A 26185-nucleotide genomic window follows, 5' to 3' on the forward strand; every position below is an offset into this window, starting at 1 on the left:
TCATGGCTGATCTACCTTTCCCTCTTAACCCCATTCTCCTGCCTTCTCCCCATAACCCCTAACACCCATACTAATTAAGAGTTTGTGAATGTCTAAAAATATCCATAGACGTGGCTTCCACAGCCGTCTGTGGCAATGAATTCCACAGATTCACCGCCCTCTGACTAAAGAAATTCCTCCTCGTCTTCTTTCTAAAGGTATGTCCTTTTATTCTGAGGCTGTGACCTCTGGTCCTAGACTCTCCCACTAGTGGAAATATCCTCTCCACATCCAGACCTTTCACAATTCAGTACCTTTCAATGAGGTCTCCCCTCATCTTTCTAAACTCCAGCAGGTTCAGCCCCAGAGCCGACAAACGCTCAACATATGTTAACCTTATCACCGCCGGATACACAACCCATTGACGTGGCCTCCACAGCCGCCAGTGGCAATGAGTTCCACAGATTCACCGCCCTCTGGCTGAACAAATGTACTTGTCGTTTTCTCCTCAGAGATAATAAAGAAAGTGAAGAAGCCTCCGCCGATGTGTCGGCCCACAGTCTCCCCGGACCAGGCACCGCTGGAGTGTATCCAACTCATGAAGCAATGCTGGAGCGAGCTGCCGGACAGGAGACCCACCTTCAATGAGATCTTCGATCGAGTGAGTAGACGGAGGGGGGGGCAGCGGTAGAGTTGCTGCCTCACTGCATCAGAGACCTGACTACAGGTGCTGCCTGATGCTGAGGACTCGAATCTCTCGCAGGCCCAATGATTTTTATTGCAACAACACTGAGTGATTTTACACTTGTTGTCGGGCGAGTTACTCCTTCGTTTTGCCAGAGACCCGGGTTTGAGCCTGACTGCGGGTGCTGGCTATGTGGAGTTTGCACGTTCTCCACTTGGGTTTTCTCTGGGTGCTCCAGTTTCTTCCCACACTCCAAATATGTCCAGGTTTGAGGGTTAATTGCCTTCTGTAAATTGTAAATAGTCCCTTGTGTGTAGGACACTGCTAGTGTACGCGTGATTCCTGGTCGGCACGGAATCAGTGGGCTGAAGGGCCTGTTTCCACACTGTACTAAAGTCTAAAGTGAAAGGAATCAGGGACTTGAATCTGTCGGAAATGAGGAGTTGAACTGATCGGAAAGATACAGCATGGAAACAGGCCCTTCAGCCCACCGTGCCCACGCTGACCATCGATCACCTGTTCCCACTAGTTCTATGTTATCCCACATTCCCATCTACTCCCTACACATCAGGGGGCAGTTTACAGAGGGCCGATTAACCTACAAACCCGGACATCTCTGGGATGTGGGAGGAAACCAGAGCACCCAAAGGAAACCCACGCGGTCACAGGGAGAAGGTACAAACTTCACACATAGACAGCACCTGAGGTCAGGATGAAACCTGGGTCTCTGGCCCTATGAGACAGCGGCTCTACCAGCTGTGTTACTCATTGGAGCGGGTAACATCCATGGAGGCAAGTTCTTCACGCTGTGGGTGCCTGGAACACGCTGATAGGGGGACTGGTGGAAGGAGATACAATAGTAATATTTAGGAGGTACATCGGCGTATACATGAACAGACATGGAATTAAGAGACTTGGGGCAAGCACAGACAAACATGCAGTTACAGTTGGCGTCGTGGATAGCATTGGCAAAATGGGCTGAAGAGCCTGTTCCTGTCCTGTACTGCCACATGTTCAATGTAAATATGGGGACAATTCATTAGAATTAGTGTAGATGGGTACACAAGGAATGGCAGTTCACTGGTCGGCACGGACTCGGTGGGACGAAGGGCCTGCTTTTCCGTGCTGTATCTTCAAAGACTGAACTCTAAACTTTGGGATGTCTTGAGGTTGTGCCGGTCGCTATAGGAATGCAAGTTCTTTTTATTGCACCTCGGAGGAGGGGAGAGGCTAGTTTAGTTCAGTGCAGTTTAGTTTAGTTTATTTTCATGGTGCAGTGAAAAGCTTTTGTTGCCTGTTCACCAGCCAGCGGAAAGACAACACACGATTACAATCAAGCTGGCCACTGTGTACAGATACATGATGAAGGGAATAACGTGATTAACGTTTAGTGCAAGATAAAGCCAGTAAAGCCCGATCAAAGATAGTCCGAGGGCCATAACAAGAGCAGATGAGTATAGGAGCAAAGAGGTCCTTCTGCAGTTGTACAGGGCCCTAGTGAGACCACACCTGGAGAGAAGGCAGGTACAGGATACTGAGTTGGATGATCAGCCATGATCATGTTGAATGGCGGTGCAGACTCGAAGGGCCGAATGGCCTACTCCTGCACCTATTTTCTATGTTTCTATGTTTCTATGTTTCTATGTATTGTGTGCAGTTTTGGTCCCCTAATTTGAGGAAGGACATTTTTGTAATTGAGGGAGTGCAGCGTGGGTTCACAAGGTTAATTCCCGGGATGGCGGGACTGTCATATGCTGAGAGAATGGAGCGGCTGGGCTTGTACACTCTGGAGTTTAGAAGGATGAGAGGTTATCTTATTGAAACATAGAAAATTATCAAGGGTTTGGACACGCTAGAGGCAGGAAACATGTTCCCGATGTTGGGGAAGTCCAGAACCGGGGGCCACAGTTTAAGAATAAGGGGTAAGCCATTTAGAACAGAGATGAGGAAACACTTTTTCACACAGAGAGTTGTGAGTCTGTGGAATTCTCTGCCTCAGAGGGCAGTGGAGGCCAGTTCTCTGGATACTTTCAAGAGAGAGTCAGATAGAGCTCTTAAAAATAGCGGAGTCAGGGGATATGGGGAGAAGGCAGGAACGGGATACTGATTGGGGATGATCAGCCATGATCACAGTGAATGGCGGTGCTAGCTCGAAGGGCCGAATGGCCTACTCCTGCACCTATTGTCTATTGTCTCGGATGAGGTAGATGATACATCAGTACTACTATAGACAATAAACAATAGATAATGGACAATTAGGTGCAGGAGTAGGCTATTCGACCCTTCAAGTCAGCACCTTAATTCAATGTGATCATGGCTGATCATCCACAATCAGTACCCCGTTCCTGCCTTCTACCCATATTCCCTGACTCCGCTATCTTTAAGATCCCTATCTAGCTCTCTTTTGAAAGTATCCAGAGAACCGGCCTCCACCGCCCTCACGACAGTCCCTCCATCCCGGGGTTTAACCTTGTGAACCACTGCTCTCTTGTTGTTGGTGTTGGGCAGGGCTAATGCATTCACCACTGTTTCGTCCAAGTTTAAAATCCTAAACAAAGGGAAGAAGACCAACATCATTGACTCCATGCTGCGGATGCTGGAACAGTATTCCAGTAACCTGGAGGACTTGATCCGGGAGAGGACGGAAGAGCTGGAAGTGGAGAAACAGAAGACGGAGAAGCTCCTGTCCCAGATGCTGCCTCCGTGAGTAGACTCCATCTGCCCGTAGCTCGGAGCCAAGGCCTCCATTGACATAGAACATCATGGAAGGTAGACAGAAAATGCTGGAGGAACTCAGCGGTTGAGGCAGCATCTATGTAGAGAAGGAATAGGCGGCGTTTCCGGTCGAGACGCCGCCTATTCAAGTTCCTCCGCCATTTTTTGTCTACCTTTGATTTTTCCAGCATCTGCAGTTCCTTCTTAAACAATAGAACATCATGGAGATGAGTTGGGCTAGTATCTTACACAGAGAATGGTGGGACCATGGAACGTATTGCTGGAGGATGTGGGCGTATTGCGAGTCCATGCCGACCTTCGATCCCTGCACATCAACACTATCCTACACACACAAGGGACAATTTACATTTATACCAAGCCAGGTAACCTGCAAACCTGTACGTCTTAGGAGTGTGGGAGGAAACTGAAAATCTCAGAGAAAACCCACGTGGGTCGAGGGGAGAACGTCCAAACTCATTACAGACAGCACCCGTAGTCAGGATCAAACCCGGGTCTCCGTCGCTGCAAGCACTGTAAAGAGCCTGTCCCACTTACGCAACTTTTTCGGTGACTGCCGGCACCCGTCAGAGATCGGTGAAAATTTTCAACATGTTGAAAATCCAGCGGCGACCAGAATAAGGTACAGCTCTTTGGGCGACTACTCACGACCATACAGGCTTCACCCCGAGACATGTCGCCAGGGTGTCGCCTGTATGGTCGTGAGTCGTCTCCTAGTCACCCAAAGAGTCGTAGCGTCTTTCTGGTCGCCGCTGGATTTTCAATATGTTGAAAATTTTCGTCGACCTATGACGGGTGCCGGCAATCGCCAAAAAAGTCGCTTAAGTGGGACAGGCCCGTAATGCAGCAACTCTACCGCTGCGCCAACGTGCCACCCTAATCCAGCTTTTTGTGTCTATCTTTGACAGATACGATAGGAGTGTTTACAGTTACAGTTTATTGTCACAGTGAAAAGCTTTTGTTGCGCACTAACCAGTCAGTGGAAAGACAATACATGATTACAATCGAGCCGTTTACAACGTATAGATACATAATAATAATAATAATAATAAATTTTATTTGTTGGGCGCCTTTCAGACATCTCAAGGACACCTTACAGAGATTAACAGGAAATATAAACATAAATCAGAATAAAATAAGTAATAAAGACATCACAGAGACACAAACTAAAAACAGAATTCAGTCCAAAAACAGAAAATCAAAAACACAATGTGAAGAGAGAGCAGCGGCAGCTAAAGCGCGCCAGCGTCCACTCTCCCTTCCGACAGCCATCTTGGACACAGACTTACAGGATTACATTACAGACAAAAAATCATCCCCCCACAATGGTTACCACTGTGGAGGAAGGCACAATGTCCAGTCCCCACCAAGTTCACCCCAAAGTCAGGCCTATTGAGGCCACCGCAATTGCCTCTACGGAGGCCCGATGTTCCTGACCGTTCTCACCGGGTGATCTTGCCCCGGCGTCGGGAGAGTCCTCTCAGCGGCTGGGCCACCTGGAACGGCCGCTTTCTAGTTGGATGCCGCGGCTTCCGAAGCCGACAAGGCCACGCCGGATTGGAGCTCCCAGGCTCCCGATGATGAAGTCGGCGCCGCCCGCTCCGCACCGCAGACCCGCAGCCCGGAGGTGTTGAACACGGCGGTCTCAGCTCGCCGGTGCTCCAGTGCGTCAATCCAGCGCGGCGACCCAGGCAAGGCATCGCCCGCTCCGCTCCGCGATGGCGCTCCAGCGCTGTGCCGCCACCGAGGCCGAGGTGCTGGGCGGTCCCCGCCAGGAAACGGCGCTCCAAGCCCGCTGGTAGGCCACGAGGACGGGTCGACGGGCAGCCCGGAGAAAAAGCTGCCTCGCCGACCAGGTAGGGACCTAGAAGTAGAGTTGACACCTACCCCCCACATTAAAAAGTCCATATCCCCAACGAACGAAAAACAGGACTCACTAAAAACTATAAAAAAAGCGAATTAAAACGGACGGCTGCTGGCTAGCAGCCGTTCCACAAGATGGCTCCTCCTCCTCTCTGATACATGATAAGGGAATAACGGTTGGTACAAGGTAAAGCCAGTAAAGTCCGATCAAGGATAGTCCGAGGGTCACCAATGAGGACGACAGTAGCTCAGCATTCCTCTCCGGTTGTGGTAGGATGATTCATTTGCCTGATAACCGCTGGGAAGAAACTGTCCCCTGAATCAGAAGGCATGCGTTTTAACACTGCCACCGTATACTTTTATGAGGCTTCATGAGGGTTGTGGCTTTTATGTAACAGCAGATGAAATCAGTTTAACTACCTCCAATCCAAACCTAGGCTAATCGGCTTGGTTTAAATGTAAATAGTCCCTTGTGCGGGTAGGATAGTGCTTGTGCGCAGGGATTGCAGGTCGGCATGGACTCGGTGGGCCGAAGGGCCTGTTTCCGTGCTGCATCTCTAAACTGGGCATCAGGAAGTGGCTGAAGATGCTGGTTTACACCAAAGATAGACACTAAATGCTGGAGTAACTCAGCGGGCCAGGCAGCATCTCTGGAGAACAGGACTGGGTGATGTTTCGGGTTGGAGACTCGGGTCTGAAGGAGAGTTTTAGCCCGAAATGTCACCTATTCCTTTTCTCCTGAGATGCTGCCTGACCCGCTGAGTTACTCCAGCATTTTGTGTATAACTATGCATTATGTTTGGCACAGACCTTGTGGGCCTATGGACCTGTTCTGTTCTATGTTCTAACATAGAAAATAGAACATAGAGCATTGAACAGTACATTAGTGAAGATGGTTGTGAACGATTGCAGCAGGATCTGGATCAATTGGCCAGGTGGGAGGAGGAATGGTTGATGGAATTTAATACAGAGAAGTGTGAGGTGTTGTATTTTGGGACGTCGAACAAGGGCAGGACCTACACAGTAAATGGTCGGCCTCTGGGTAGTGTTGTAGAGCAGAGGGATCTAGGAGTACAGGTAGATAAGGTGGTCAAAAAGGCTTTTGGCACATTGTCCTTCATCAGTCAGAGTATTGAGTATAGAAGTTGGGAGGTCACATTGCAGTTGTACAAGACATTGGTGAGATCACATTTAGAATATTGTGTTCAGTTCTGGGCACCATGTTAAAAGAAAGATATTGTCAAGCTTGAAAGGGTTCAGAAAAGATTTACGAGGATGTTGCCAGGACTAGAAGGTGTGAGCTATAGGGAGAGGTTGAGTAGGCTGGGTCTCTCTTCCATGGTGCACAGGAGGATGAGGGGAGATCTTATAGAGGTGTATAAAATCATGAATAGATTGGGTAGATACCCAGAGTAGGGCAATCAAGGACTAGAGGACATAGGTTCAAGGTGAAGGGAAAAAGATTTAATAGGAATCTGAGGGGTAACTTTTTCACACAGAGGGTGGTGGGAATATGGAACAAGCTGCCAGAGGAGGTAGTTGAGGCTGGGACTATCCCATTGTTTGAGAAACAGTTGGACAGGTACATGGATAGGACAGGTTTGCAGGGATATGGACCAAGCGCAGGCAAGTGGGACTAGGTTAGCAGGGACATTGTTGGCTGGTGTGGGCGAGTTGGGCCGAAGGGCCTGTTTCCACTCTGTATGACTCTATTTCAAGAACAGGCCCTTTGGCCCACAATGTCTGTGCTGAACATGAGGCCAAGATCAATTCTTACCTACCTGCGTGTAATCCTTATGCCCCCATCCCCCACATATCTATGTACCCATCCAAAAGTCTCTTAAACACCACTATTGTATCTCCCTCCACTACCACCCCTGTCAGCATGTTCCAGGCACCCACCACCCTCTGTGTGAAAAAAACCTTGCCCCATACTTCCTTAAAGTTGTGTTTAGTTGAGTTTATTTAGTTTAGTTTAGAGATACGGCATGGAAATATATCCTTCGGCCCACTGACTCTGCACTGACCATCGATTACCCCGTTCGCTAGTTCTATCCTGCACACCAGAGACAATTGACAGAGGCCAATTGACCAATTAATCTTCAAACCTGCATGTCTTTGGAAAGTGGGAGGAAACCGGAGCACTCAGAGAGGAGGAGAACGTACAAACTCCACACAAACAGCACCCGCAGTCAGGATCGAACCTGGGTCTCTGGCATAGTAAGGCAGCAACTCCACTGCAGGGCTGCTGTGCAGTCTCTAACTTGGCATCAAGTTTGGCCCAGACATTGTGGGCTGAAGGGCCTATTCCTGTGCTGCCTTGTGACAATAAACAAAGCTGAACACAAGAATGTGGTTTGGGGGGGGGGGGGGGGGGGGGAGAAGGCAGGAGAATGGGGTTGAGAGGGAAAGGTAGATCAGCCATGATTGAATGGTGGAGTAGACTTGATTGGCTGAATGGCCTAAGGCTGTTCCTATAACCTATGAATTTATGAACATCTATGGAGATAATTAACTTTCAGATTTTTTAGATTAGATTAGATTAGATTTCTTTATTGTCATTTAGACCTTTCGGTCTGAACGAAATGTCGTTGCCTGCAGTCATACATATAATAATAAATACCAAAACACACAATGAACACAAATTAACATCCACCACAGTGAGCTCACCAGGCACCTCCTCACTGTGATTTGCTTTTAGTTTAGTTTAGAGACACAGCGTGGAAACAGGCCCTTCGGCCCGCCGGGTCCGTGCCGACCGGCGATCCCCGCACATTAACACTATCCTACACCCACACTAGGGACAATTTTTACATTTACCAAGCCAATTAATCTACAAACCTGTACGTATTTGGAGTGTGGGAGGAAACCGAAGATCTCGGAGAAAACCCACGCAGGTCACGGGGAGAACGTGCAAACCCCGTACAGGCAGCACCCACGGTCGGGATGGAACACGGGTCTCCGGCGCTGCATTCGCTGTAAGGCAGCAACTCTACCGCTGCGCCACCGTGACCCGCCCTTGTAATCGCATTCTCTTGTGTCTCTCCTCAGATCTGTGGCGGAAACATTGAAGACAGGCGGCAACGTGGAGCCGGAGTATTTCGATGAGGTGACCATCTACTTCAGCGACATTGTGGGCTTCACCACAATATCAGCCATGAGTGAACCGATCCAGGTCATTGATCTCTTGAACGACCTCTACACTTTGTTCGATGCTGTTTTAGGCAATCACGATGTATACAAGGTGAGGGTTTGCAGGGAACATCCACACCATCGGTCTTTGCTGGACTTGAACTTGCACTAAACCTCATTCCCTTTATCCTGTATCTGCACACTATGGCCGACTTGATTGTAATCATGTATAATCTTTCTGCTGACTGGATAGTACACAATACCTCTGGTCATGTGACAATAAACTAAACTAAACTAAATTAAATTAAACTAAACTAAATCAATAGACAATAGGTGCAGGAGTAGGCCATTCAGCCCTTCGAGCCAGCACCGCCATTCAATGTGATCATGGCTGATCATCCCCAATCAGTACCCCGTTCCTGCCTTCTCCCCATATCCCCTGACTCCGCTATCTTTAACAGACCTATCTAGCTCTCGCTTGAAAGTATCCACAGAGAACCGGCCTCCACTGCCCTCTGAGGCAGAGAATTCCACAGACTCACAACTCTCTGAGAGAAAAAGTGTTTCCTCGCCTCTGTTCTAAATGCCTTACTCCTTATTCTTAAACTGTGGCCCCTGGTTCTGGACTCCCCCAACATCGGGAACATGTTTCCTGCCTCTAGTGTGTCCAAGTCTTTAACAATCTTATATATTTCAATGAGATAACCTCTCATCCTTCTAAACTCCAGAGTGTACAAGCCCAGCTGCTCCATTCTCTCAGCATATGACAGTCCCACCATCCCGGGAATTAACCTTGTAAACCTACGCTGCACTCCCTCAATGGCAAGAATGTCCTTCCTCAAATTAGGGGACCAAAACTGCACACAATGCTCCAGGTGTGGTCTCACTAGGGCTCTGTACAACTGCAGAAGGACCTGTATTAAACTCAACTTAACTCAACTTAACTAGCATCTCCTCTCCTCCGAGGAACATTAGAAAGACCTTGCATTCCTATAGCGCCTCGCACAACCTCAAGACATCCCAAAATTTGGACTCGAGATACAGGACGGAAGCAGGCCCTTCATCCCGCCGATCCCTGTACACTAACACTATCCTACACACACAAGGGACCATTCACAATTCATACCAAAGCCAATTAGCCACAAACCTGTACGTCTTTGGAGTGTGAGAGGAAACTGGAGCACCCTGGGAAAACCCATGCAGGTCACGGGGAGAACGTACAAACTCTGTTCAGACAGCTCCAGTAGTCAGGATCAAACTATGGTCTCTGGCGCTGTGAGTCAGCAACTCTACCGCTGCGCCACCGTGCCGTCTAGCTCTTCACAATTATTGGGTGCCTTGAAAATACAGTCAGAGCATCATACAGTGTGGAAACAAGCCATTCGGTTCTCACCATCAAACAATCATCTGGTGGCTCAGGTTCAGCTGGCAGAGCTGCACACGCACAGTGCCAGAGGCCCGGGATCGATCCTGACCTTGGGTGTCTTAACTAAACTAAACTAAACTAAACTCAACTCAACTCCTCAACTCAACTCAACTCAACTCAACTCAACTCAACTCAACTCAACTCAACTCAACTCAACTCAACTCAACTCAACTAAACTAAACTAAACTAAACTCAACCTCAACTAAAGTCTGAAGAAGGGTCTCGACCTGAAACGTCACCCATTCCTTCTCTCCAGAGATGCTGCCTGTCCCGCTGAGTTACTCCAGTATTTTGTGTCTATCTTTCACTCAACTAAACCTTGCGGAACAATCGATTGTGTCAATTGCTTCCATTTGATCCTTCAGGTTGAAACGATCGGTGATGCTTACATGGTGGCGTCGGGGCTGCCACAGAGGAACGGCAACAGGCACGCTGCGGAGATCGCCAACATGTCTCTGCACCTCCTCAGCTCCGTGGGTTCCTTCAGAATGAGGCACATGCCCGAGGTCCCTGTCAAGATACGAATTGGGATACATTCAGGTGAGACCCCCCCCCCCCCTCCCGCCGTCCCGTCCAATCCCGTACCACAGGTAAATGTTTTCTAGTTTTAGAGACACAATGTGGAAACAGGCCCTTCGGCCCACCGGGCCTGCACATTAACACTATCCTACACACACTAGGAACAATTTTTACATTTACTAAGCCAATTAACCTGCAAACCTGCACATCTTTGGAGTGTGGGAGGAAACCGAAGATCTCGGAGAAAACCCACGCAGGTCACGAGGAGAACGTACAAACTCACCGCTGTGCCACTGTGACTGTGTTCAGTGTTGCTGTGTTGGAAGCTGAGAGTCATAGAACAAATTATAGACACAAAATGCTGGAGTAACTCAGCGGGACAGGCAGCATCTCCAGAGAGAAGGAATGGGCGACGTTTCAGGTCGAGACCCTTCTTCAGACTGATGTCAGTGGAGAGGGAGATACATAGATAAGGAAGTGTAAAACGGGACAAAGGACTTGGTTGGCCAGGTGGGCTGAGGAATGGTTGACTGAATTTAATACAGAAAAATGTGAGTGTTGCAATTTGGGAGCACTAAATTGTCCTTAGTGTGTGTGTAGGATAGATAGTGCTAGTGTGTAGGGATCGCTGGTCAGCGCGGACACGGTGGGCCGAAGAGCCTACTTCCACACTGTATCTCTAAATGAAACTAAAGATAGAAACAAAGCACTGGAGTAACTCAGCGGGACAGGCAGTATCTCTGGAGAGAAGGAGTGGGTGCCGTATTGGGCGGAGGCCCTTCTTGAGAGTCAAACTTCAAACTAATGGGTCTGTCCCACTTAGGCAACTCTTTAGGCGGCTGCCAGGGGCTAATTTTAATGGAATTCACCTACGACACCTGGCGACAACCTACTACAACACCTGGCAACAACCTACGACAGCACCTATGTCAATTTAGACAACCTACACAGCACCTACGTCAACTTAGACAACCTACGACAGCACCTACGTCAACTTAGACAGCCTACGACAACACCTGGCAACAGCCTACGACAGCACCTACGTCAACTTAGACAACCTAGACAGCACCTACGTCAACTTAGACAGCCTACGACAGCACCTACGTCAACTTAGACAACCTAGACAGCACCTACGTCAACTTAGACAGCCTACGACAACACCTGGCGACAGCCTACGCAGCAAAAATTGTCGCCACTGTCGCCAAAGATTTTTCAATATGTTGAAAATATTGCGGCAGTCGCCCAAAAAATGGCCTAAAGGACAGGCCCATAAAGCTACATTGTGCAGTGGTTCTAATGGATGTTTTCATTCTCTTGTCCTTCTCCTCCCCTAGGGCCATGTGTGGCCGGTGTGGTGGGGCTGACGATGCCACGATACTGCCTCTTCGGAGACACAATCAACACCGCCTCGCGTATGGAATCCACAAGTTTGCGTGAGTATCATCGGGTCATCGGATCAGAAGTGATAGGAGCAGAAATCGGCCATTCGATCCTTCAAGTACGGGTGGCGCAGCGGCAGAGTTGCTGCCTTACGAGCGCTTGCAGCGTCGGAGACCCGGGTTCGATCCTGACTACGGGCGCCGTCTGTACGGAGTTTCTACGTTCTCCCCGTGACCTGCTCCGAGTTTTCTCCGGGATCTTCGGTTTCTTCCCACACTCCAAAGACGTACAGGTTTGCAGGTTAATTGGCTTGGCATGTGTAAAAATTGTCCCCAGTGTGTGTAGGATAGTGTTAATATAGGGGGAGATCACTGGTCAGCGCGGGCCCGGTGGGCCGAAGGGCCTTGATCCGCGCTGTATCTCTAATCTAATCTAATAATCTAAAAGGTCTACTCTGCCATTCAATCATGGCTGATCTATCTCTCATCAGAAGTGAAGTAAAATTACCATGAATCACATCATAGAGTGACTGTATGCTGCATCGACCAATGTTATCATCTGGAAATAGTCAATCATAGACCAGAGGAAAACAGAAAACACAGTAACTTTCTTCAGGTTTAAGGTTACGTTTATTATCGCCAAGATACAGTGTAAAGAGTTGTTCTGCATGCGATGCAAACATAAATAGAATCCCAGTCTGAAGAAGTTTTCCATAACGTCAAAATAACATTAGCAAATGTGAGGTTATCCACTTTGGTAGCAAAAACAGGAAGGCAGATTATTATCTAAATGGCGTCAAGTTGGGAAAAGGGGAAGTACAACGGGATCTGGGGGTCCTTGTACATCAGTCTATGAAAGTAAGCATGCAGGTACAGCAGGCAGTGAAGAAAGCGAATGACATAGAAACATGGACATAGAAACATAGAAAATAGGTGCAGGAGTAGGCCATTTGGCCCTTCGAGCCTGCACCGCCATTCAATATTATCATGGCTGATCATCCAACTCAGTATCCTGTACCTGCCTTCTCTCCATACCCCCTGATCTCTTTAGCCACAAGGGCCACATCTAACTCCCTCTTAAATATAGCCAATGAGCTGGCCTCAAGCATGTTGGCCTTTATAACAAGAGGTGTCGCCGTGTCAGGGAGGAACATACAAACTCCGTACAGACAGCACCGGTGGTCAGGTTGGAACTGGGGTCTCTGGTGCTGCGGCACCGTGCCGCCCTGTGTTGTTGTTTTTGCTACGTGGTCCATCTCAGTGTCCTCCACCAACACTGTGTCCTCCACCAACACTGTGTCCTCCACCAACACTGTGTCCTCCACTAACACTGTCCTCCACCAACACTGTGTCCTCCACCAACACTGTGTCCTCCACCAACACTGTGTCCTCCACCAACACTGTGTCCTCCACCAACACTGTCCTCCACTAACACTGTGTCCTCCACCAACACTGTGTCCTCCACCAACACTGTGTCCTCCACTAACACTGTGTCCATGTCCTCCACCAACACTGTGTCCTCCACCAACACTGTGTCCATGTCCTCCACCAACACTGTGTCCTCCACTAACACTGTGTCCATGTCCTCCACCAACACTGTGTCCATGTCCTCCACCAACACTGTGTCCTCCACCAACACTGTGTCCTCCACTAACACTGTGTCCTCCACCAACACTGTGTCCTCCACTAACACTGTCCTCCACCAACACTGTGTCCTCCACTAACACTGTCCTCCAACACTGTCCTCCACTAACACTGTGTCCTCCACTAACACTGTGTCCTCCACCAACACTGTCCTCCACCAACACTGTGTCCTCCACCAACACTGTGTCCTCCACCAACACTGTCCTCCACCAACACTGTCCTCCACTAACACTGTCCTCCACCAACACTGTGTCCTCCACTAACACTGTCCTCCACCACCAACACTGTGTCCTCCACTAACACTGTCCTCCACTAACACTGTCCTCCACTAACACTGTCCTCCGCCAACACTGTGTCCTCCACCAACACTGTGTCCTCCACCAACACTGTGTCCTCCACCAACACTGTGTCCTCCACCAACACTGTCCTCCACCACCAACACTGTGTCCTCCACTAACACTGTCCTCCACTAACACTGTCCTCCACTAACACTGTCCTCCACCAACACTGTCCTCCACCACCAACACTGTCCTCCACCAACACTGTGTCCTCCACTAACACTGTCCTCCACTAACACTGTCCTCCACTAACACTGTCCTCCACCACCAACACTGTGTCCTCCACTAACACTGTCCTCCACCAACACTGTGTCCTCCACCAACACTGTCCTCCACTAACACTGTGTCCTCCACCAACACTGTGTCCTCCACCAACACTGTGTCCTCCACCAACACTGTGTCCTCCACCAACACTGTGTCCTCCACCAACACTGTGTCCTCCACTAACACTGTCCTCCACCAACACTGTGTCCTCCACCAACACTGTGTCCTCCACTAACACTGTCCTCCACTAACACTGTCCTCCACTAACACTGTCCTCCACCAACACTGTGTCCTCCACCAACACTGTGTCCTCCACCAACACTGTGTCCTCCACCAACACTGTGTCCTCCACCAACACTGTGTCCTCCACCAACACTGTGTCCTCCACTAACACTGTCCTCCACCAACACTGTGTCCTCCACCAACACTGTGTCCGTCCTCCACCAACACTGTGTCCTCCACCAACACTGTCCTCCACCACCAACACTGTGTCCTCCACTAACACTGTCCTCCACCACCAACACTGTGTCCTCCACTAACACTGTCCTCCACTAACACTGTCCTCCACTAACACTGTCCTCCGCCAACACTGTGTCCTCCACCAACACTGTGTCCTCCACCAACACTGTGTCCTCCACCAACACTGTGTCCTCCACCAACACTGTCCTCCACCACCAACACTGTGTCCTCCACTAACACTGTCCTCCACTAACACTGTCCTCCACTAACACTGTCCTCCGCCAACACTGTGTCCTCCACCAACACTGTCCTCCACTAACACTGTGTCCTCCACTAACACTGTCCTCCACTAACACTGTCCTCCACCAACACTGTCCTCCACCACCAACACTGTCCTCCACCAACACTGTGTCCTCCACTAACACTGTCCTCCACTAACACTGTCCTCCACTAACACTGTCCTCCACCACCAACACTGTGTCCTCCACTAACACTGTCCTCCACCAACACTGTGTCCTCCACCAACACTGTCCTCCACTAACACTGTGTCCTCCACTAACACTGTGTCCTCCACTAACACTGTCCTCCACTAACACTGTCCTCCACTAACACTGTCCTCCACCACCAACACTGTCCTCCACCACCAACACTGTGTCCTCCACTAACACTGTCCTCCACCAACACTGTGTCCTCCACCACCAACACTGTCCTCCACTAACACTGTGTCCTCCACTAACACTGTCCTCCACTAACACTGTCCTCCACCAACACTGTGTCCTCCACCACCAACACTGTGTCCTCCACTAACACTGTCCTCCACCAACACTGTGTCCTCCACCAACACTGTGTCCTCCACTAACACTGTCCTCCACTAACACTGTCCTCCACCAACACTGTGTTGTTTCTGTCTTTGCAGCTTATCGAATACATGTCAACCAGAGCACTGTGAAAATTCTCCGCAACTTGAACAAGGGATATAAAATACAGGTCCGCGGACTAACAGAGTTAAAGGTGAGGAAAGGAATGATGAGGCTCCGTTAGGCGCTGGTCAGGCCGCATTCGGAGTACCATGAGCAATTTTGGGCCCCATATCTGACAATAGACAATAGACAATAGGTGCAGGAGCATGTCATTCGGCCCTTCGAGCCAGCACCGCCATTCAATGTGATCATGGCTGTTCATCCCCAATCAGTACCCCGTTCCTGCCTTCTCCCCATATTCCCTGACTCCGCTATCTTTAAGGGCCCTATCTTGAAAGCATCCAGAGAACCGGCCTCCACCGCCCTGAGGCAGAGAATTCCACAGACTCACAACTCTCTGGGTGAAAAAGTGTTTCCTCGTCTCCGTTCTAAATGGCTTACCCCTTATTCTTAAACTGTGGCCCCTGGTTCTGGACTCCCCCCAACATTGGGAACATGTTTCCTGCCTCTAGCGTGTCCAAGCCCTTTATAATCTTACATGTTTCAATAAGAACCCCACTCATCCTTCTAAATTCCAGACTATGCAAGCCCAGCCGCTTCATTCTCTCAGCATCTGAGTAGGGATGTGCTGGCTCTGGAGAGGGGGTCCCCAGGTGCGTCTACGTCAATGATCCCAGGAACGAGTGGGTTAGCATATGATGAGCGTTTGATGGCACTGGCCCTGTACTCGCTGGAGTTTAGATGGATGAGGGGGAACCTCATTGAAACTTAAAGAATAGTGAAAGGCTTGGATAGAGTGGGTGTGGAGAGGATGTTTCCACTAGTGGGAGAGTCGAGGACTAGAGGTCATAGCATCAGAATAGAAGGACGTACCTTCAGAAAGGAGATGAGGAGGAATTTCTTTCATGTGGGGGTGGTGAATCTGTGGAACTCATTGCCACAGAAGGCTGTGGAGGCCAAGTCAATGGATGTTTTTAAGGTGGAGGTTGATTAATACGTGTGTCAGGGGTTATGGGGAGAAGTCAGGAGAATGGGGTTGAGAGGGAAAGATAGATCAGCCATGATTGAATGGCGGTTTAGATTTGATGGCCCAAACAGGTGATGGATGGTCAGCGTGGACTTGGTGGGGCAAAGTGCCTGTTTCCATGCATTTTTCTAAACTCTATACCGATGTAATCAAGATTGCTTTATCATTGATAGTGTTTGCACATTATTATGGTTGCTCTAATCCAGGTACTTTATCACATTCCAGGAGTGGGGATCACTCACAATGTCCTAGAGTCTTACAGTGTGGAAACAGGCCCTTTGGCCCAACTTGCCCACACTGGCCAACATGTCCCATCTACACTAGTCCCAGCTACCTGCATTTGGCCCATATCCAAATTCTTAAGGGGTTGGACAGGCTAGATGCAGGAAGATTGTTCCCGATGTTGGGGAAGTCCAGAACAAGGGGTCACAGTTTAAGGATAAGGGGGAAATCTTTTAGGACCGAGATGAGGAAAACTTTTTTCACACAGAGAGTGGTGAATCTCTGGAATTCTCTCCCGCAGAAGGTAGTTGAGGCCAGTTCATTGGCTATATTTAAGAGGGAGTTAGATGTGGCCCTTGTGGCTAAAGGGATCAGGGGGTATGGAGAGAAGGCAGGTACAGGATACTGAGTTAGATGATCAGCCATGATCATATTGAATGGCGGTGCAGGCTCGAAGGGCTGAATGGCCTACTCCTGCACCTATTTTCTATGTTTCTATGTTTCTATCCCTCCAAACCTGTTCTATCCACGTACTTGTATAAATGTTTCTTCAACGTTGGGATAGTCCCAGCCTCGACTACCTCCTGGGGCAGCTTGTTCCATGCACCCACCACCCTTGGTGTGAAAATGTTACCCCTATTAAATCTTTTCCCATTCACCTTAAACCTATGTCCTCTGGTCCTCGATTCCCCTACTCTGGGCAAGAGACTCTGTGCATCTACCTGATCTATTCCTCTCATGATTTTGTACACCGCTATAAGATCACCCCTCATCCTCCTGCGCTCCATGGAATAGAGACCCAGCCTGCTCAACCTCTCCCTATAGCTCACACCCTCTAGTCCTGGCAACATTCTCGTGTATCTTTCCTGAACCCTTTCAAGCTTGACAATATCTTTCCTACAACATCCCCCCTCACCTTAAACCTATGTCCTCTTGACCTCTGGTTCTCAATTCCCCTACTTGAGTTTAGAAAAACAGCGCAGAAACAGGCCCTACGGCCCACCTTTCCATACTACACACTAACGCTATCTTACACACACTGGGGACAATTTACACTTTTACCAAGCCAATTAACCTGCAAACCTGTGCGTCTTTGGAGTGTGGGAGGAAACCGAAGATCTCGGAAAAAACCCACGCGGTCACGGGGAGAACGTACAAACTCCGTACAGACAGCACCCGTAGTTGAGATCGAACCTGGGTCTCCCGCTCTGTAGGGCAGCAACTCTACTGCTGTGCCACCTTGCTGCCCGACTCTGGGCAAGAGACTCTGTGCATCGACCCAAACTATTCCTCTCATGATTTTATATGTCGCTCGTGTTTCTGTTCGGTTTGCTCTGACATCGGTATTGGTCGCCAAAACTAAGAGGAAAATGTTAACCATGTATAAAAATCATGAGAGGAATAGATCGGATAGATGCACAGAATCTCTTGCTCAGAGTAGTTGAATCGAGGACCAGAGGACACAGGTTTAAGGTGAATGGGAAAAGATTCAATTGGAATCTGAGGGGTAACTTTTTCACATAAAAGATGGTGGCTGTATGGAACGAGCTGACAGAGGAGGTAGTTGAGGCTGGGACTATCCCAATGTTTAAGAAACAGTTAGACAGGTACATGGATAGGACAGGTGTGGAGGGATATGGACCAAGCATGGGCAGGTGGGACTAGTGTAGATGGGGCATTGTTGGCCAGTGTGGGCAAGTTTGGCCGAAGGGCCTGTTTCCACACTGTATCACTCTGTGACTCCCTGACTCAATTTGCTTCATATTTCAGGGCAAAGGCATTGAAGAGACATATTGGCTGGTGGGGAAAGACGACTTTACTGATCCTCTCCCTGAGCCTCCAGCAATCAAACCAGGGTAAGCATGTCCCATCAAGGTGAAAAAATTCGGACTCAAAGTGTACAGGATGGTGCTTAAAAGGTGGCAACTCTTGTGCACTGACTGGTTGCAGCCTGCTGTCTTACACTCCTATACTTAGTGTGATTGTGTGGACTGTACAGTAGAATTGTCACTGAACTGAATGCAAAGAAAAATAATTTCACTGTTCTTGGCCACATCGAATCTTACACAGAGATTACGTTCTTGAATAACGGCGCCTATTTCAAAGTGTGCATCAATTAAAAAATATTGTGAGGATGCTGCCAGGGGTATTATTTCAAAAAATGAGCCATTAGTTTATTAAGGATTGGACAGGCTAGATGCAGGAATAATGTTCCCCATGTTGGGGGAGTCCAGAACCAGGGGCCACAGTTTAAGAATAAGGAGTAGGCCGTTTAGGACTGAGATGAGGAAAAACGTTTTCACCCAGAGAGTTGTGTATCCATGGAATTCTCTGCCACAAAAGGCAGTGGAGGCCAATTCACTGGATGTTTCAAGAGAGAGTTAGATATAGCTCCTAGGGCTAAAGGAATCAAGGGATATAGGGGGAAAGCAAGAATGGGGTACTGATTTTAGGATGATCAGCCATGATCATATTGAATGGCAGTGCTGGCTCGAAGGGCGAAATGGCCTACTCCTGGACCTATTGTCTATTTTTATTGTCATGTGTACCGAGGTAGAGTGAAAAGCTTTTGTTGTGTGCTAACCAGTCAGCAGAAAGACAATACAACTCCCCCTCCCATTCCAAATCCGACCTTTCTGTCCTGGGCCTCCTCCATGGCCAGAGTGAATCCCACCGCAAATTGGAGGAGCAGCACCTCATATTTTGCTTGGGTAGTTTACCACCCCAGCGGTATGAACATTGACTTCTCCAATTTCAGGTAGTCCCTGCTTTCTCCCTCCTTCCCCTCCCCTTCCCAGCTCTCCCACAGCCCACTGTCTCCGCCTCTTCCTTTCTTCTTCCCGTCCCCCCCCCCCAACCCCACATTAGTCTGAAGAAGGGCCTCGACCCGAAACTTCATCTATTCCTTCGCTCCATAGATGCTGCCTCACCGCTGAGTTTCTCCAGCATTTTTATACACATGATGACTCGAGCCTTTTACAGTGTACAGATACAAGTGCAAGGGCACAGTTAAAGTCAGATATGTTGCTGTAGGAATAGAGATTTAAGAGTGTGGGGCGATTGTAATATGTGGTTGTAGATCTGATTCTGCAGCTGGCATGCAAATGGTCGCCAGGGTTGGGCGCCATCTTGGGAAGCATCTTCAGCACGTCAAGTCGGCTTTAATATTAATTAAACCATTTATCAAGAATGCACACGTTAACATCAGGTGCCCGTACTTAGGTACAAGTGACAATAACCCACCATTGAACCATTGAAAGCCAATAACCAGGTAAGAGTGTAAGTGGTTGGAGGCAGATATTTAAGGCATTCTCGATTTGTACGGATATCAGAGGTCAGAGGTGAGAAGGCAGGAGAATGGGGTTAGGAGGGAGAGATTCTTCAGCCATGATTGAATGAGTCAAGTCAAGTTTATTTGTCACATACACATACAAGATGTGCAGTGAAATGAAATTGGCAATGCCTGCGGATTGTGCCAAACAACAGAACAGAATAGAACAGAATCAGTATTAACATATTGGAAAAAAATCCCCAGCAATTTTAAAAAGACACAACACAGCAGTAAGTTAGTCCCTGGTGAGATAAGAGATTACAGTCCTAATCAAAGATCTTATATAGGATCTTTGGTCCTAATGGCCTGTGGGAAGAAACTCCTTCTCATCCTCTCTGTTTTCACAGCGTGACAGTGGAGGCGTTTGCCTGACCGTAGCAACTGGAACAGTCCGTTGTTGGGGTGGTAGGGGCCCTTCATTATGTTGCTGGCTCTGGATCTGCACCTCCTGGTGTATAGGTCCTGATGGAGTAGACTTGATCGGCCGAATGGCTTAATTCTCATTAGGGTCATAAGCAATAGGAGTAGAATTAGGCCATTCGGCCCATCAAGCCTACTCCCCCATTCCATCATGGCTGATCTATCTCTCCCTCCCAAACCCATTCACCTGCCTCCCCCATAACCTCTGACACCTGTACTAATCAAGAATCTATCTATCTCTGCCTTAAAAATATCCATAGACTTGGCTTCAGTGGCAAAGAATTCCACAGATTCACCACTCTCTGACAAAATAAATGTCTCCTCATCTCTGTCCCAAAAGATTCTGCTCCTATCACTTCTGAACTCATGATCTTATGATCTTATGGTTGAGTAAGCAGTCTTGGAGGTGACCCATATCTACCAGCCTTGTTCAGTGCTAGTTTAAAGCTACACAGCTCTGTGAACGAGGGAGCGAGGGTCATTCAGCTGTCTTGGAATCACGCCGCTATCTAAATATCTTCCACAGAGTTGAAAGTCATGGGTTGAACCTGGAGGAGCTTGCAGAACACAGAAAGTTAAAAGCAGCACAGACCCCCGTGGTGCAGGTGTAACGGAGGTAGTGTGACGACTGTATCTGTGTGGCTGTGGTGATCTTTGAGTTCTCGCCTTGGTTCCCCTTGCACGTTTTGTGATGTGCTTTTCTTTTCTTTTCTTTGTCTTGGGCTGGCCGGTGTTAAATAATTGCTGTGATGGGACCTTCCCTCTCTTGGCTTCCACCGCTTTACCTTTTAGTTTTAGCTTCGGAGATACAGCTCTGAACTGACCCGCCGTGTCCGCACCGACCAGCGATCGCCCGCACACTAACGCTATCCTTCTTCCTCTTCATATCGCGTCCACACACAAGATTAATTGTTCAGCCAGAGCTGACCACACGTCACGGCATCTGCGTACAATGGTGTCTGTCTTGTAGCTTCTTGTGCGTGGTGGTGGAAAGATTGGTGGAAACCGAACCGCGATGTGAACTCTCTTTCCTTGACCCCAGCTCTACCCTACATGCGAGGGTCAATTTACAATGTTTTACCAAAGCCAATTAATCTATAAACCTGATTAAGAAGGAACTACAGATGCTGGAAAATCGAAGGTAGACAAAAATGCTGGAGAAACTCAGCGGGTGAGGCAGCATCTATGGAGGGAAGGAAATAAGGTCTGAAGAAGGGTCTCGACCGGAAACGTTGCCTATTTCCATCGCTCCATAGATCGCTCCATTTTACCCGCGGATGGGACCTGAAGGGGCTACAAAATGGCGTTGGCAAGTCTTATTAAATCCCAAAGATTTTTATACCTACATTAAAAATAAGTGGGTCACCAGAGAGAAGGTAGGACCATGTAAGGATAAAGGGGGGAATTTAGTTTAGTTTAGAGATACAGTCTGGAAACAGGCCCTTCGGCCCACCGAGTCTGCGATCTCCGCACGTTAACACTATCCTACACACACCAGGGACAATTTACATTTATACCAAGTCAATTAACCTACAAACCTGTACGTCTTTGGAGTGTGGGAGGAAACCGAAGATCTCGGAGAAAATCCACGCTGGTCACAGGGAGTACGTACAAACTCCATAAGGACAGTACCCGTAGTCGGGATCGAACCCGGGTCCCTGGCGCTGTGAGGCAGCAACTCTACCGCTGCGCCACCGTGCCGCCCAAAGCGCCTGGTCTGGGGATGTAGACGAGGAACTGAACCAGCATTTTGTCTCTGTTTACAGCATGGACAGAAGATGGAGGACAGTGAGATCAGGAACTTGAAATCAAGAGTCAATATTTTCTTGTATGAATGGAATAATAAAATTCCCACTGACATCAACAGCGCCACAGATTTGTAAATACAATACTACTAGCTGGTAGAGCTGCCGCCTCACAGCGCCAGAGACAAGGGTTCGATCCTGACCTCGGGTGCTGCCTGTAGGATTTTAAGAAACAAGCATGTAATTTATCCCTTCAGATAAAGCATAAAAAGATCTTTAATCTGATACCTGATTCACTTTCATATCTTCAGTATTAAAAACGTTATGGCCATTTTCATACTCGGAAATTAGCATCTTTTGCTTTTCCATTGACTTAACACAAAAGCTGTGATCGAGGACAGTCAAAAGCCCATAACTTTCTTAAAAATTAAGAGAACTGAATGAAATTTTCAGTTATTATAGATTGAAGCATTCTGAAACAAATATAAAACATCTTTTTTGGATTACCTGAAATTAAAGCAAATAATTAGTTAGTTACCTAATTGTAGCTAATTACAAAATTGGCCGTTGTGACGGAAATAGTAATAAACACCCAGACTGCCTTGAAAATTCAAAAATGTGATATTCTCAAGGTCAGAACTTTCATATTATTGTATTATATGCTGTAAGTCCATAACAGATAGGTAAATAAATTACACTTTCTAGCAAAAGACCAAGTCTTTATGGAGAAGATCAGTTGCTAGCTGGTACATTGGCATATCATAATCAGTAACATCATCATACTCCTCAGATTGTAACCAATAAGCAACTCTGTACACCTTGTTTTTCCTCAACTTTTCCATTTTGGCATTGTAAACTACAAGTTTTTGCTCTTCCAAACCACGCATGACATGCCTTTCTGCCCACTACTTTCCCATTAAGAATGTCCTGTAGATCATCACATTTGGAGTAGTCCAAATTCGGATAATCTTTGCGAATGCTGTCTAAATCAGTCTCTTTTGCTGGGCATTTAGATTGACAATTTTGCATTTCTTCTTTGGAGACATCTGTTTAAAATGTAAAGAAAAAAAAACACCGAACAGCGTTAACAGAAACAAGTTATTATTTGCAGTTTTAGAAAAAAGGTAGAAATGATAAAGTTAAACGCTAAAACAAATAGTAAATACCCAACAAAAAATCCATGTTCATCAGTTTCATCAAATCAATTAAATTCATCTAATCAATTAAATTCATCTAAATTCAATTACTAGATCTAAACATCTATCCATTTCTTTAGAAAAGGCCAAAACATTTAAATAGCCTAGGTATCCAAATAACAAATAACAAACTGATCCCATTCACACAAGAATTCACAATATAACATGATTTTTAAATCTCACTTTGTCATGAATTTATGCCAAATGGAAGGAATTTAATGTTTAATTCGCATAAATTAATCCAGAAACATCCACTCCCAAGATAATCAAAATGATTATTTTTTGCACAATACATCTGACTAAAACTGTACTGTGGGTATCTAGTATGAAAATATTGATCATGGATAGACAATAACACAACATATAGATTATTTAGATGTTCTTATGACATGATTGTGCAAAAAAATAATGAATTTGATTATCTTGAGAGTGGATGTTTCTGGAATGTGATCGATTGGGATGTTGCTGTTGCCATAAATTTTAAGCCCATATCGGCAGGCAAGACATGGCCGATTCGTAAAATGCCTAAATAACATTTTTCGCATCATAGGATTAAAATGAAGCCACACCAAAAAGTCAGATAATATGTTAAATAAACGACATACCTTTTGTTTTGTCCTGATATTGCGATCCGTGATGTTGAAGGCATTTAACTTTAATCCCGCAATGCAATGGTCCAGCAAATAAATAAAAAAACGGGAATGATTTTTCTACATCAGTAAGCAGCCCGAGGAAATCTCTCTCCGACAGCTAATACAAACCTGCATTTTAATCCTGCCCCCTCCCCCCCAAAGTCTCCGGAATCACACGCACAGGCAGTGGCAGATCTGCAGCGCCGCTGATGGTAGGTTTTGTAACAACACTACTGTCTGTGTTTAGTTTTTGTTTTCGAGATACAGGGTGGAAACAGGCCCTTCGGCCCATCGAGTCCGCGCCGACCAGCGATCCCCACACACTAATACTATCCTACACACACTAGGGACAACTTACATTTGTGCCAAGCCAATTAACCTACAAACCTGTACGTCTTTGGAGTGTGGGAGGAAACCGGAAGATCGCGGCGAAAAGCCACGCACGTCGTCGAACCCGGGTCGAACCCGGGTCTCTGGTGCTGTCAGGCAGCAATACTTTAGACTTTAGTTGTTAGAATTTAGAGATACAGCACAGAAATAGGCCCTTCAGCCCTCCCTCCGATTCCACACTGACCAGTGATCGCGCCGTATGCTAGCATTATCGTACACACTAGGGACAATTTACAATTTTTACTAAGTCCAATTAACCTACCGACCCGTACATCTTTGGAGAGGGAGGAAATCGGAGCACCCGAGGGTCACATCCGTTTAGTCTATTGTCATGTGTACTGAGGTACAGTAAAAAGCTTTTGTTGCGTGTTATCCAGTCAGCAGAAAGACAATACTTGATTACAGTCGAGCCATTTACAGTGTACAGATACATGATAAGGGAATAACGTTTAGTGCAAGGTAAAGCCAGCAAAGTCTGACAAGGTTAGACCGAGGGTCACCAATGATGTAGATAGTAGTTCAGCACTGCTCTCTGGTTGTGGTAGGATGGTTCAGTTGCCTGATAACAGGGAGAACGTACACACTCCACACAGACAGCACCCGTGGTCAGGATCGAACCCTGGTCTTTGGCACTGTAGGGCAGTAACTCTACTGTTGTGCCGTTGTGCCACCCTTCCCCTCCACAGACCCTGCCTGACCCGCTGAGTATTTCTGACTCAAGGTCTGAAGAAGGGTCTCGACCTGAAACACCACCTATTCCTTTTCTCCAGAGACGGTGCCTGATCCGCTGACTTATGGGCCTGTTCCACTTGGCAACTGCCGGCGACTGTCGTAGTCCTAGCAGGTCGCCGAAAAACCGGCGACAACCTACGTCATCCTGGCGACAACCTACGACAGCTCCTACATCAGGAGGAGTCAAGCTTCGCTCATTGGCGTTAAACCCACGGTCGGCAACATTTTTTTCAACATGTTGAAAATTTAGCGCCGACCAGAAAGACGCTACGACTTGTTGCGCGACTGAGGAGACTAATCCCAGCGACCACCGGTGAACATGTTTATGAAGGAACTGCAGATGCTGGAATAATCGATGGTAGACAAAACTGCTGGAGAAACTCAGCGGGTGAGGCAGCATTTATGGAGCGAAGGAATAGGTGTAGAAGGGTCTCCATTCGAAACGTCACCTATTCCTTCGCTCCATAGATGCTGCCTCACCCGCTGAGTTTCTCCAGCATTTTTGTCCACCAAGGTCTTCGTGTCCCTGCTTTTTGATTTCTACCCTGTGGTTCTTTGTTGTTACCGACTGCCGAACTTTCTGACTTTCTTGTTTCTCCCCTCCCTCGTTGCTTTCCCTCCACACAGGGAGAACTGGCAAAAGACCGTGACCGAGGAGATAAAGACTCAGTTCCGCAACAAGGTGACCGACAAGCAGAAGGCGTGAGCGGGTGTGCGTGGGATTACAAAGCGTGAGATGAAATCACCTTCATGGTCGAGGCCAAGGGCTTGTTGGAGGAGCTGCAGTGATAACACCCTCACTTTAACCAGATTAAAGCAGATCTCTTTAATTCTGCTCTTCCCAGCACAGCAGAAAGAAACACAGAGCTTCTATTTAAAGGTGGTAAATCCTTCTTAATGTTGTTTCCGGTCCAAGGGTGAAGAAGTCTGACACACTCAGCAGGCTGGTCCCACAAGTCCCCACTGCACGTTAGTTTATGGATTTCACTTCTTTTTCCCAATGCTTGAGAATCGTTGAACGAGGAATGTTAAGCTCCTTTTCCTTGGAGACTTTATAATTGCAATCAGTCGAGGCTGTTGGCTGATGGTGTCATTGTTTCATCTGTTCCAATGAGGAGGAGAGGCCAAAGTGACGAGGTTCCCTGGTTC

The 26185-nt window shown here is 47.7% G+C and overlaps 1 protein-coding gene across 1 annotated transcript in view; it reads left to right on the forward strand.

Moving 5' to 3' along the window:
• Positions 1-25742, forward strand: part of LOC116974743 (retinal guanylyl cyclase 2-like) — a 74737-nt gene extending 48995 nt beyond the window's left edge. Inside the window, exons 12-19 of the mRNA XM_033023457.1 lie at positions 492-640; positions 3204-3367; positions 8312-8504; positions 10184-10358; positions 11672-11770; positions 15338-15432; positions 18361-18446; positions 25664-25742. Coding sequence (XP_032879348.1) covers positions 492-640; positions 3204-3367; positions 8312-8504; positions 10184-10358; positions 11672-11770; positions 15338-15432; positions 18361-18446; positions 25664-25742 — 1040 coding nt within the window. The remainder of the gene's footprint in view (positions 1-491; positions 641-3203; positions 3368-8311; positions 8505-10183; positions 10359-11671; positions 11771-15337; positions 15433-18360; positions 18447-25663) is intronic.
• The last annotated feature ends 443 nt before the right edge of the window (positions 25743-26185 follow it).

Source organism: Amblyraja radiata, chromosome 6 (genome assembly GCF_010909765.2).
Source record: "Amblyraja radiata isolate CabotCenter1 chromosome 6, sAmbRad1.1.pri, whole genome shotgun sequence".
Classification (NCBI taxonomy): domain Eukaryota; kingdom Metazoa; phylum Chordata; class Chondrichthyes; order Rajiformes; family Rajidae; genus Amblyraja; species Amblyraja radiata.